At 43.9% G+C, this 14,368-nt stretch overlaps 1 protein-coding gene across 2 annotated transcripts in view; it reads left to right on the top strand.

The window, feature by feature from the left end:
* The window catches only part of TMEM144 (transmembrane protein 144), a 45,276-nt gene continuing 30,908 nt past the window's right edge, over positions 1-14,368 (top strand). The window contains exons 1-6 of one of the 2 annotated variants that reach the window (XM_056561830.1): positions 1-109; positions 6,219-6,383; positions 7,687-7,809; positions 8,674-8,773; positions 9,729-9,809; positions 11,534-11,615. In XM_056561830.1, the coding sequence (XP_056417805.1) occupies positions 6,242-6,383; positions 7,687-7,809; positions 8,674-8,773; positions 9,729-9,809; positions 11,534-11,615 (528 nt within the window). In that variant the 5' untranslated portion in view covers positions 1-109; positions 6,219-6,241. The remainder of the gene's footprint in view (positions 110-6,218; positions 6,384-7,686; positions 7,810-8,673; positions 8,774-9,728; positions 9,810-11,533; positions 11,616-14,368) is intronic. The other variant, XM_056561836.1, reaches the window with a different exon arrangement.

Below are 14,368 nucleotides of genomic sequence, written 5' to 3'. Positions count from 1 at the left end.
CCCGGACCTCTCAGTCACGTGATGAGGAAGAAAGTCACCTGACCTGTTGTAGTCTGAAGCAGAAAACAAAGCACATAGGGGAGGTGGGAGCGAGTGCAGCCGGAGCCGGGTAAGTGTCCTCCTGTCCTATCACTATGAGCTGAGCAGAATGGGGACATATATACACACACATATATATATATATACACACACAGACACTGTATAAAGAAGCTTAGCACAGAGACGTGTAATGAGCCTCCTGTTTCCATTCAGAGACATAAGATTGCACAATATAACTAGTGCTGCCCTTATGTGAGGAGGATAGCATTATCAATAGCAGGTGCACATCTCTCTGCTGGTTTGTTACAGTGTGTCAGTCTGGAGTCCAGGCTGTTCAGATCACTGAGTTTTGCTGCCCTCAGAATGTTGTAGGTTTTCCTATTAACTTTTGAAGTGGATCTGCAATACCAGACACAACCTGTTGACAACAGCGGTGCTGTTTTTACAAGAAAGAAGTAGCCTGATTCTAATCCTGGACAACCCCTTTAAATATAGGGTGGGGGTATCATTGGAGGGGCACTTAACCCCTTGGGGACGGAGCCCATTATGACCCTAGTGATGGGAGCATTTTTTTTTCAAATCTAACCTCTATAACTTTATGCATTAATAACTCTGGGATGCTTCTACTTATAAATTTGATTCTAAGAAAGTTTTTTCGTGACATATTCTACTTTTTCTTAGTGGTAAATTTATGTTGATATTTGCACCATTTCTTGGTGAAAAATTCCAGAATTTGATGAAAAATGTTTACATTTAGCATTTTTCTATCTTTGAAGCTCTCTGCTTGTAAGGAAAATGAATATTCCAAATAAATTACCGTATTTTTCGCCCTATAGGACACACCGGCATATAAGACGCACCCAATTTTAAAGGTGCAAAATCTAGAAAAAAAAAGATTCTGAACCCAACAGTGACCTTCAACCTGCGGACCTCCAGCTGTTGCAAAACTACAACTCCCAGCATGCCCGGACAGCCAACGGCTGTCCGGGCATGCTGGTAGTTGTAGTTTTGCAACATCTGGAGGTCCGTAGGTTGAAGACCACTGGTATAGGAGGTAATACTCACGTGTCCCCACCGCTCCGGACCCATCACCGCTCGTCACCGCTGCCCTGGATGTCGCTCCATCGCTGTCGACGCGTCCCTGGGGTGTCCCCAAAGCTCCGGATGTCTTCTTTCCCGGGATCCACGCTCTACGTCGCCGCCATCACATCGCTACGCACGCCGCTACTATTGGATGACGGGACGGTGTGCGCGACGACGTGATGACGTTGAAGGAGAGCGCCGGCCATGCAGGGGATCCCGGCACGGAGCAGACACCGAGGAGGCAGGTAAGGTCCCTCCCGTGTTCTGTAAGCTGTTCGGGATGCCGCGATTTCACCGCGGCGGTCCCGAACAGCCAGGTTAGTGTCACTTTCCCATCAAACGCGGTGGTCAGCTTTGATCGCTGCATCTGAAGTGTTAAAGGGGATAAGTTTGAGATCGCGGGGGGTCCGACCGCTGGGGCCCCCTGCGATCTCTCTGTACGGGGGCCAGGCTCTCGGGCCAGATAGCGGGTGTCGACCTCCGCACGAAGCGGCGGCCGACACGCCCCCTCAATACATCTCTATGGCAGAGCCGGAGATTGCCGAAGGCAGCGCTTCGGCTCTCCCATAGAGTTGTATTGAGGGGGCGTGTCGTCCACCGCTTCGTGCGGAGGTCGACACGCCCCCTTCCCACGGGCTGTCGGGGCTCCGTACAGGAGATTGCAGGGGGCCCCAGTGGTCGGACCCCCCGCGATTTCAAACTTATCCCCTATCCTTAGGATAGGGGATAAGTTGTTCACCACTGCGTCACCACTGGACTACTCCTTTAATACAGGGCATCACCCCGATCGGTGATGTCCTGTATTAGCCGCGGGTCCCGGCCGTTGATGGCCGCTGGGACCGCCACGATAAGTGTGTATTCGCCGTATAAGACGCACCAACTTTCCCCCCCCCCCCCAGTTTTGGGGAAGAAAAAGTGTGTCTCATACGGTGAAAAATACGGTGCATATTGTTTCACATATGCAACATGTCTACATTATGTTTGCATGATAAAGTTGACATGTTTTTACTTTTGGAAGACATTAAAGGGCTTCAAAGTTCAGCAGCAATTTTCAAATTTTTCACACTGTACCCCTTATTACATTCTGTGTGTGTGTATGTGTGTGTGTGTGTGTGTGTGTGTGTGTGGGGGGGTCCATTGTTCCGGCACTATGGGGGCTTTGTAAATACACATGGCCTTCAATTCCGGACAACTTTTTTCTCCAAAATCCCAATGGCGCTCCTTCTCTTCTGAGCATTGTAGTTCACCAGCAGAGCACTTTACATCCACATATGGGGTATGTTCTTACTCAGAAGAAATGGGGTTACAATTTTTTTTTTTTGGGGGGGGGGGGGTTCTTATTTTCCCTTGTGATTTTCCTATCCAATTTTAACGAAAATTCACAGGTGGGTATTTTTTTTTTTTTTGCGTTTATGTCAGAACCGCTGTAAAATCAGTCACCCCTGTGCAAATCACCAATTTAGGCATCAAATGTACATAGTGTGCGTTCACTCCTGAGCCTTGTTGTGGGTCCGCAGAGCATTTTACGCCCACATATGGGGTACTTCCGTACTCAGGAGAAATTGCATTACAAATTTTGGGGGTCTTTTTTTCCTTTTACCTCTTGTGAAAATAAAAGTATGGGGCAACACCAGCATGTTAGTGTAAATTTTTTTTTTTTACACTAGCAGGCTTGTGTAGACCCCAACTTTTTATTTAAAGAAGGGGTAAAAGGAGAAAAAGTCCCCCAAAATTTGTAGTGCAATTGCTCCCGAGTATGGAAATACCCTATATGTGGCCCTAAACTGTTTCCTTGAAATACGACAGGGCTCCGAAGTGAGAGAGCGCCATGCAAATTTGAGGACTATATTAGGGATTGCATAGGGGTGGACATAGGGGTATTCTAAGCTAGTGATTCCCCAACAGCTGCAGGCTCCATTTTGGAAACACTGCCGTACGATACGTTTTCATTTTTATTGGGGGGGGGGGGGACAGTGTAAGGGGTGTATATGTAGTGTTTTAACTTTTATTGTGTGGTAATATAATGTAGTGTAATGTTTTTAGGGTACATTCACACTATCGGGGGTTTACGGTGAGTTTGCGCTGCAGCGGAAAATTTGCAGCAGCTCAAACTTGAAGCAGGAAACTCACTGTAAACCCGCCCGTGTGAATGTACCCTGTACATTCGCATGGGGGGGTGGGGGGGGGGCAAACCTCCAGCTGTTTAAAAACTACAACTCCCAGCATGTACTGACAGACTGTGCATGCTGTGAGTCGTACTTTTGCAACAGCTGGAGGCACACTGGTTGGAAAACCTTCAGTTAGGTTCTGTAACCTAACTCAGTATTTTCCAACCAGTGTGTGTCCAGCTATTGCAAAACTACAACTCTCAGCATGTACTGATCGCCGTAGTTATGCAACAGCTAGAGGTACACAACTTCAACTCCAGTTTAGAGACCACTGCTAGGCAACTCACCTGCTTCCGTAGGATCCAGGGAGCCGCATCGGCGACCACTGCTGCCGCTGATAGTCTCCCGCTGCCGTCGATGATGGGTAAGTGGACCTTCGGCCCCGTCGGTTCCCCATTCTCCCCAGCCTACTGTGGGTGGGCAGAACGGGGGAAACGAACGTTAACGCCCCCGCCCCTGATCTGCTATTGGTCGATCGCTTCTGATCGACCAATAGCAGGGATAGAAGGGGTGGCACCCCTGCCACCTCACTCCTATCCCTTCAGGGGGATCGTGGGTGTCTTGGACAACCCCGATCCCCCTTATTTTCCGGGTAACCGGAGACCCGTATGACCCGGAATCGCCGCAAATCACTGGTGTGAATTCATGAAATCGCCCAATTCATGAAATCTGCAGCATAAACTCTTCAGCTTCAAATATGCGCAGGATACTGTACATGCGAATCCCCCTTAAAGGATTTTACGTTTTAAAGGCACCATTATCGTGCACAAACTATATTACTTTAAGAGTGAATCATTCAGTAGTGGCTGCACCTGGTACTACAGTTTGTCTCATTAAAGTGATATTCTAGAGTTGTTGTACTTTTAAGTTATGTGCCCCTGATGCCAAGTTATGCATCTGTAGTGGTTCATGCCCTTTTTTTTGTATTTCATGCCCCCAGAGCTTCTGTATTCTTGTGCACTAGAAATTACTGTGTCTAAAGCCTTTTCCAGGTTCCTGTGTGGCTTGAGACAACATGACGCAGGTCAGCTGATCACAAGGGGCTTGTCTGCTTCTCAAAGCTGGCCCTGCGGGATGTACAGATGGGCCTTACATGTCTTTAGGGGGCTCACTTGTCAGGGGTGACAAGAAGCAGCCAAGCCCCCTGTGAGCTGCTGGCACGCAACATATTGGCCCTGATTTACTAAGAATGGAGTGTAGGTTTATTTGTGGGTTTTAGTTCCCTACAATTTTTTTCCATTGTATTTACCACATTTTGTAAGGTTTCCCTACATTTTGCACTTTCCCTACATTTTGCATTTTTTTTACACATGTTCTGATCTGTAGGGTTTTCCTCAGCTCAAATCCACCACATTTTCTGTGGAAACCTTAGTAAATATGTTGGGTTTTTGTGAAAATGTTTGGAACACACCCCTTTTTAGTGACCATGCCCCTTTTCCTGGTGGGCATGCCCCTTTTTTTAAAGCATTTTCTTAGTGAAATGGAGAATTACCGTATATACGCGGGTATAAGCCGACCCGAATATATAAGCCGAGGCCCCTAATTTCACCCCAAAAACCTGGGAAAACTTATTGACTCAAGTATAAGTCTAGGGTGGGAAATGCATCATCCCCCACTGTCATCATCCAGACCCCCCCCTGTCATCATCACCTCCTGTCATCATCTAGACCCCCCCTGTCATCATCACCTCCTGTCATCATCCAGACCCCCCTGTCATCATCACTTCCTGTCATCATCCAGACCCCCCCTGTCATCATCACTTCCTGTCATCATCCCCCCGTCATCATCACCCCCTGTCAAACCTTCCTCCCCGTCATCATCACCCCCAGTCAATATCCCCCCCTGTCATCATCCAGACCACCCCCTCTGTCATCATACAGGCCCCCCTTGTTGTCTTCTCACCTCCCCAGTTATCTGGGTCCTGTTGCATAGTAGCTGCGGGGACCGTTCGAATTCCGTTGGGGAGGGTGAGCTGGTCCGGGCCATCCATCTTCACCTGGAGGCCCTCTTCTCCGCTCCGGGCTGGCCCCGGACTAGTGACTCTGCATTGCCACCGTGCTGGGACGTCCGTGACGTCAGGGGCGTCCCTGCGCACGGACGTCCCAGCACTGCGGCGTCAATGCAGCGTCACTAGTCCGGGGTCAGCCCAGAGCGGAGAAGAGGGCCTCCAGGTGAAGATGGATGGCCCGGACCAGCTCACCCTCCCCACCGGAATGGGGAGGTCCCTGCAGAGAAGATGGACGGCCCGGCCTACCAAAACCCAAAATCCGCTGCTGCTCAACTTCAGCAGCTCATAAGTACTGAAAGGATTAAGATTTTTTAATAGAAGTAATTTACAAATCTGTTTAACTTTCTGGAACCAGTTGATATATAAGAAAAAGTTTTTTTCCTGGATAACCCCTTTAAGAACATTGCACTCAGTGCAAAATGCATTGAGCATTAAAATACATACGGCTGTGTCAGTTTTTTGTTTCTGATACGGCAACCGTATGTCAAAAACAAGATGTGAATATAGCCTTACATGGCTTTATCCGTTCATTCCTATTGAAGTGCAAAACAGGCAAAAGTCCGTTAGAGTTACATAGTGTATCTGTGGACAGAATTATGTCTCTGCATAACCATGGCTTAAAGGGGTACTCTGCTGCTCAGCGTTTGGAACAAACTGTTCCGAACACTGGAACCGGTGCCGGGAACTCGTGGCATCATAGCCCCTCCCCCTCATAACATCCCGCCCAGCCCCCTCAATGCAAGTCTATGGGAGGGGGCGTGGCAGCCGTCACACCCCCTCCCATAGACTTGCATTGAGGGGGTGGGGCTATGACACCACAAGCTCCCAGCGCCGGCTCCAAACGCTGAGCAGCGGAGTACCCCTTTAAATGTGTTCCTAAATTTTTCACTGCCCATTAATTTTTATCACATTTTCTTTAGATCCAGGAAGGACCAAAGAAACCATGGAATACTGGATGACTGACAATAACCATACTGTCAATAGTAATGGTTCCAATTTAGCAATTGGCTTCACATCGTCCATTGTATCCGTTGTTTTATTTGGTTCTAACTTTGTCCCGGTAAAGAAGTTTGACACAGGAGATGGTAAGAAAATCTGGTGTGTATGTTTGACCATGTTTTTGTGGACCAGATCAGGCACTGCTATATTGTTTTTTTACAAATGGGGATGCATTTCTCCTCTTCTGTTTTCTATTAATTCAGTGGCGAGCACAGACCAGATAAAAATGGCAAACTATTTTAGATGTGAAATTTTATTACATAAAAATAGAAGTCTCAAACTAACTAGAAATATAATGAGTTCCGCATTTCCTCTTTTGAATAGAGCAGGGGCTGCTATTTAATTCAGTTCTATGGCTCTGATGAAGATAGTTGAGCGCTGTACTGGGTTATCTTTGTCGATCCTATAGAGTTGGATGGTGTTGCAGCACGTATGTCTAACCACCACTCCATTCACATTCTGATGATCAGTGGGGGTCCCAGGGGTCAGTCTCCCACCAATTAGACCTGTGGATATGTAATGTGTTGTTGATGAGAAATATAATTTTAAGAGTTTGTCCCATTAAAGGGGGTACTCCCGTGGAAAACTTTTTTTTTAAGATCAACTCTTAATCATTCCAGTACTTTTTAAGGGCTGTATACTACAGAGGAAATTCTTTTCTTTTTGAATTTCTCTTCTGTCACGATCACAGTGCTCTCTGCTGACCTCTGCTGTCCATTTTAGGAACTGTCCAGAGCAATCGAAAATCCCCAAGCAAACATATGCTTCTCTGGACAGTTCCTGAAATGAACAGCAGAGGTCAGCAGAGAGCACTGTGGTCGGGACAGAAGAGACATCCAAAAAGAAAAGCATTTCCTCTGTAGTATACAACCCCTAAAAAGTACTGGAAGGATTAAGATTTATTAATAGAAGTCATTTACAAATCTGTTTAACTTTCTGGCACCAGGTTGATTTAAAAAGAAAAAAGTTTTCCTCAGGAGTACCCTAGTCAGTGGGAGTTACGCAGATTGCATAACTTCCCCACTATGGCTTCTTGTCGCTTTTCCAACCACTTCTAGTGGCTGCAAACAGGCTGGAGGTGGTAGATAAAGCAAAGCAGCGAGATAGGAAACCTATTTAAATTAATTTTATTTAACTGGTCATTGCCTTAGCAGCTAAATTAAAGTTGGGGCAGTGATGAGCTCATTGGCACCTGTATGGCTTCAGAAAGGACCAGTGATCAGGTGATTTTCCGGTACATTACTTGTGTGATCCATTAATGTGGGCCCTTTTTGATGTCATATGGAAATAGGTTGTAATCATAACACTTAAACATATCTAGTGACATGAAAACATATACAGCACTTGGTTTTCCTATTGTGTGATTGAATGTATGGCTTCCGTCTTTAGGCATGTTCTTCCAGTGGGTTCTTTGTGCAACTATATGGATAGTGTCTTTAGTGGTCAATTTAATTCTTCGGAGTCCCAAATTCTGGCCTCTTGCTATGGTTGGAGGTTTCGTTTGGGCCACTGGTGAGAAAATACATTTTATATTCATTTCTTTTTTTGCTATGTGATTTCTATTTCTAAACAATTGGTGCCCCTGTTTTAAGCCCAAACATTAGTTGCTACATGTCAATTTTTATATGATTTTTTTGTATTTCATTGAAAGAGCCTTTAGAATTTAATTTCATGTCCTTAGAACATGCCTACATTTTCTTCATGAGAGCACAGAGAAAACAATGTAGTCACCGCCTTGTCACAGAAAAGCTTTTTTATGTGAGTCATGTGTTTGAGCAATTGTTCTCAATAAGATTCCATGGAAATACAATGTTCCATTGTGACCAAAAGAAACAAGAATTGCATCCAGCTCTGTTGTCACGCTAGATTACTTCACTGAGTTATACCAGATGACAATTATGGGGTAAAGGCAAATACATTACAATTCTGGAACACACCTAGAATTCTATATTATTTTGTTCTGAATAACAGAACTATTTGAAGAAGAGAAGAATATTTGCAACCCTTTTACGTTATTAAATGCCCTCATATTACAAGCCTGCATAGGAAATTCTTACATTAGGGTCATGAAGCCAGGAGGTATCCCCAGCAATCCACAATTACAGCATTACAGAAAGAGTGAGTTTGTATGGAGCCACATCATACATGCTTGGCTGCTGTATATATATACACTCCTCAGATCCACTTGGGATCTCCATTCTAGTGGAGCCCTCCCATGATCTAACCTGTGGATAGGTGATAAACATTAGACCTCTGGGGTCCGCACCACTGGTTTTAAATGCTTTTTATTTCTCCAGCTTCCAGAGACAAGATAACTTATGAGAAAGGATTATACTCTTTTATGCCAATCTGTAATTATGACTTCTATCATTCCAGGTAATATTACAGTCGTTCCAATTGTAAAGACAATTGGACTTGGTTTAGGCCTTCTTATTTGGGCATCTACAAACCTTCTAACTGGATGGGCAAGTTCAAGGTACTGATATCTTATCTATGTATCTTTTATTATGTATTTTAGATAACAGTATCTGAATGTTATTTATTACCTAAGGAGTGCATACATTTTATACTGAATTGTTTAGTAAAACTTAGCAGACCTAATATTGGAATGTGACATTATATATCAGGGAACTGTACCATTTTAGGTGTAAAGGCTACCATTCTCAGAATTCAAAGCACCAGTTCAATCTCTACACAGACATTGGGAGGGACCTCCCAATATTTATTTTAGTTGAGTTGCGATAGCTGTTTTCGGATTCCTATAGGAGCTGGAACTCCTGTGTTTTAAAGTAAATCTGTCATCAGTGTCACCTGCACTAACCTGTTGGTACAGAAAGGTAGTGCAGGCGACACTGATGACAACCATACTTACCTGATCCCGTTCCACGCTATATTCCTCTGTATCCTCCATTCCAGGGCCGAATTGGAGCATCGGCGGAGCTTTCTAACTTCATCGCTGCTGCTTCTCTGCTAGGTGACATTAGGAAGCTTCGCTCATGCTCCAAGTCTCCCCGGAACAGAAGATATGGAGAAAGATAGCGAAAGAACAGAAGCAGGTAAGTATAGTGTCACCTGCACTACCTCTCTTGATGTATATAATAGTTTATGCAGGATTTATAAAATGCAGCGGTTTACATGCATATGTTGCTGCAGTGAATTTATTAGACAGCATATGATTAGAAGATATATTTATAAATATGTCACTTACAAACAAAAGAATAGCTGCACAAAAGAGGTAAATTATATATTTCTCCCATGTGAAGTCTACATTGGTTTTCAAAGGGGTTTTCCAAGTATTTTAAAGAAGTAGTCATATGTGACCACTGCAGCCAATCACTGAACTCCAGCATTATATAGCACTGCTTCTATCTGCTGAAACATTGTAATGCTTGAAGCACATGACAAAAAACATTCCGACTTTGTACTCACAGGTTTGGACTGTTTGGCATTAACCCGGAAGAAGTAGAAAGGCCATATTTAAACTATGCAGGAGCAGGTCTTTCAGCTTTAAGGTAAAGACTTGAAGAATACTCCAAGTGCATCACAGTCATATTCTTTAAATAAAATGTTTTCATAGTCATTTACTTTAAATGTCTACCATTGAACAGAAACGTTTTAGCCTAGTTTTGGGCTAAAGGCCCTTTTACTAGGCAATCAAAACTCAGGATTTCATGATTATTTCAAAATCTACATAATAAAATGAAAAATTATGAAAAAACAAACAGTTTAAAAAAAATATATTTAACTCAGTTGATTAAAACAATAGATAATTTTCTGATGGCACATGCCCTTTAGCCGCTTGATGACGCGTAATGTACATTTATTTTGCAGCTGTCTGGGCCTTACAGGGTTATCCAGGAGCAGAATAACAGCTGATTTCTTCCAAAAACACCACCATACCTGTCCTCAGGTTGTGTGTGGTATTGCATCTCAGTTCCATTGAAGTGAATGGAGCCAAGTTATAATGACACACAAAAGCATAGGACAGTGGTGGTGCCCCGGACCATGAAGCGAGCTCAGAAATTTAGCTTGTTTCATTAACTGTGAGTGACGGCTGCTATTAACAGCTGGCACTTACTTAGAATGACCGCATCAGTGATTATGCTGATGTTGCCATTAAAGGGAAACTGACAACTGGTTCACCCTAAACCCAAAACACAGAGTTATAGTGTGGGTAAACCTAAGTATAAGATGTATCACTTACATCAAATAAGTGGTCCGGTTGCAGAGTTATAGCCCCGTTGCTTGTAATCTAATCTGGTCTTTTGAGCAATGGAGGTAGGAGCTGCCTTTCCGAGCTTCCCTGCCTCCTTCCTCCGTTCTCACATATGCCCACTTATCTGTTGAATATGTATAAATCTTCACTCTCAAGTCCTAATGACCTGAGAGCCTGTGCCCAAATAGGCACCCTGCTAGAATAGCACAGGCACCGCTTCCTCTCTTTATCCCAATTCCTAATGACGTGGAGCCTATGCCACATCATTAGGACTTAAGCTTACAGCTGGGAAAAATATCCTTGTGTAATACATAGAATGTTTATTCAACATATTGGCATATCTCCCTTTGATAACTGTGATCTGTTGAGAGTATTAATAAGGACATGAAGTTTAAAGGAGTACTCCAGGATAAGAAAACGGATCCCCTATCCTACGAATAGGGGATAAGTATCAGATCGCGGGGGGTGCGACCGCTGGGACCCCCCCCCGCGATCTCCCGTATGGGGCCCTCAGCTCTTTGCCGAAATAGCGCATTTCGACCACCGCATGACACAGCAGCCGACACGCCCCCTCAATACATTTCTATGGCAGAGGTGGAGGCTGCCCAATGCAGCGCTCTGGCTCTCCCATAGAGATGTATTGAGGGGGCATGTCGGCTGCCGCGTCATGCGGGGGTCGGGCACACCCCCTTACCGCTGACTACTGGGGCCCCGTACGGGAGATTGCAGGGGGGCCCAGTGGTCGGACCCCCTGCGATCTGAAACTTATCCCCTATCCTTAGGATAGGGGATACGTTTTCTTATCCCGGAGTACTCCTTTAACCATAGATAGTTGCTTGTCCATGGCTATGCAATAGATTATTCAATAAAAGCAACAGAGGAATAAACTATCTCTCTACAGATACACTATACAACTGTAGTTGGTTAATTGTTGATTTTGTAAGATATAAAAGTTGTGAGATTTGTAATGCATTAATGTTCCAAATCTTTTCAAATGCAACATTTGTATTTGCTTTTTAGTGCAATAATTTTTCTATTTGTGAAAACTGAAGTAAAAACTGATACCTCAGAATCAGAAACAACCCCAATTCTAAGGAATAGTGTACGTATTCTATAGTAAATGTTCTGTTACATTTTAGCAGTTTAAAAAAGGTATATTTATCTGTCATGTGTAACTGGCACATGGTTATTATTATTTTTCTAAATTATTTAAATTTAACATTTTTTTTGAAATTCAGGAATATTTGGATATGTTCTAACCAATGAATAGTTTTTTCTGAATTACAGTAGATTTATGTTGCAGAACATATCCACACTGTTTATATAGAATGTATTTAGTATTTACCTTGCACTGCAGTGCAGCATAGCAATTTTACTCCGAGGTTATCCAGCCTTTATCCTCAAACTAGGACATTAGTATTAGGTTTGCAGGCTTTTTAAAGGGGTACTCCGGTGGAATTTTTCAAAATCAACTGCTACCAGGAAGTTAAGCAGAGTTGTAAATTACTTCTATATCGAAATCCTAACCCTTCCAGTACTTACAAGCTGCTATATGCTCCAGAGGAAGCATAATTCTTTGTTGTTCTTTTCAGTCTGACCACAGTGCTCTCTACTGACACCCCTGTCCATGTCAGGAACTGTCCAGAGCAGGATAGGTTTGCTATGGGGATTTGCTCTTACTCTGGACAGTTCCTGACACAGACTGAGGTGTCAGCAGAGAGCACTGTGGTCAGTCTAAAAAGAAAAACAACAAAGAATTCCACTTCCTCTGTAGTATACAGCAGATGATAAGTAATGGAAGGATTACGATTTTTTTAATAGAAGTAATTTACAAATATGTTTACCTTTCTGTAACCAGTTAATAAAAAAAAGGTTTTTCACTGGAGTACCCCTTGAAAGACAGTTGTGTGTCCGCTGCAGCCTCTTTAAAGGGGTTATCCAGCCCCCCCAAAAAACATCCACCATCTACAGGATAGGTGATAAGCACCTGCGATCTCCAGAACGGGACTCCGACTCTCAGCTGTATAGTGAGTGATAGATGGCATTTGGGCAGAGCACTCAGGTATATCCAGCGCTCCGATAGACAGTGCTCCATAGTGCACAGGGTGGATGAGGCCCTTCAAAAAGTATAGTGTTTACATGTACAAACTTCAGACAGCTCATTGATGGGGAAAGAATGCTAGAGGCCAGACTCCCATTGACCTAACATTGGTGATGGCCTATTTTGAGAAAATGTTGTAAACTCCTAGTAGACAACATATCCTTTCAGCTTTATGCATATGTGTGTGTCTCATTGGCAGACCCTGATTGATCACAAGAGACTGCTCTGTTGGTTTCAGTTTAGAGCATCATTGTTGTACGAGTATAGTCTGTAGCCTGACAGCATTATGGCCAAGAGAGGCAACAAGAGACAAAATTGTATAAAGCAGTGGGAATGTCATTAAACCATTATGTTAGAATCCATCATTACTGGAGATGCTGCCAGCTGGGAAAGATATTCAGTTTAGTTTTTTAAGTTCCCTAGTGAAAGTCTGTGCAAAATGATATGCAGAATAGGTTCCCCTTATATAAATTGCTATGCAAAGCTGTCATTCAAGAAATGGTGATCAGGTATGGTTTTGGCAAAATTATTTTTAGATTTTAATATTTTTTTTTCTTGACTATATTACCTTTCAGGAATCATTACTGATAACTTTGATACTGATGTTTTATGGATGAGTTACCTGTGTCTTTCAAGATGATGGTTTAAGTTATTCAGTCAGTATTATACAATTTTGTTAAATTATGCCCTTTGAAAAAGCAATGTACTTTGGGGTTTCAGTTTTTCAGATCTCAGTTAAGAAGCAAAAACATTTTTGTTTTGAATCCAGAGTCTTAAGTCATTCCTGCTCTTAAAACTGAGGGTTTGTTACTTATTAGTATAGGTAAGATTTCTGAAGCTGGAGACCACAACTGGAAAGATCTGAAAGAGGATTGCCAAGATCAGTAACAAGCTGGGGGCGCATCTACTCAATTTCTGCTTGAGTCTGAACCTAATGAATCTTTTAACAATTAGTTTTATTTAACATTCATTCAGCAGTCAAAGTGCTGTGGCTGCACAGGAAAATCGGGGACGACACTTGGAGGTCTCCTAGAACAGCCTGCGCTATTGTAGTATCTGATTGTGTGTAATGTGCAATTGCACCACTTTAACTTCTGAATATGGGTCTGCACCATATATCACAATGAAATCGCGATTTTTGCGAATTGCGATATAGCGATTTCACCCTTTCAAAACATGTGTGATTATTAGGAGAAATAGTGAGACACACCCTGAAGGGGACGGGCCGTGCCACACAGAAGCAGACCAGCAGATGAAACATGGGAGCCAAGCCGGTCACTGGGCTATGGCAGTGGCAGGCCCAGCTCCCATGCAGCGCATACCGACCCCTCCAGCCTGTGTCTCACATAGCTCAAAGCTGGGAGGAGGGGACTTAACCGTTCCACGACTGGCTGCCGTATGTATACGGAGCAGCCGTGCGGCGGGTCTATGAGGCAAGCTCAGCAGTTGAGCTGCTTCATACTGGCTAATGCCGGACATCACCGATCCGGGTGATATCCGGCATTAGCCCTTTAGACGCCACAATCAAAGTTGATTGTGGCGTCTAAAATGCCGAAAACAAGTGCCGGTAGCTCAGTGGAGCGGATCGGGACACCCGCGGCAAAACTCATGGGGTCCCGATCAGCTTAGCTTTCTTCTTCCTGTCCGATCAGTGGTCCAATAATGCAGCCTGTAGTAATGGAGCACCAATAACACTGATCAGTGATGTGCTATAGCAGTGATGATGAACCTATGGCACGATCAGTGGTCCAATA

Source organism: Hyla sarda, chromosome 1 (assembly GCF_029499605.1).
Source record: "Hyla sarda isolate aHylSar1 chromosome 1, aHylSar1.hap1, whole genome shotgun sequence".
NCBI lineage: Eukaryota > Metazoa > Chordata > Amphibia > Anura > Hylidae > Hyla > Hyla sarda.
This window is presented reverse-complemented; position numbering and strand designations above follow the sequence as displayed.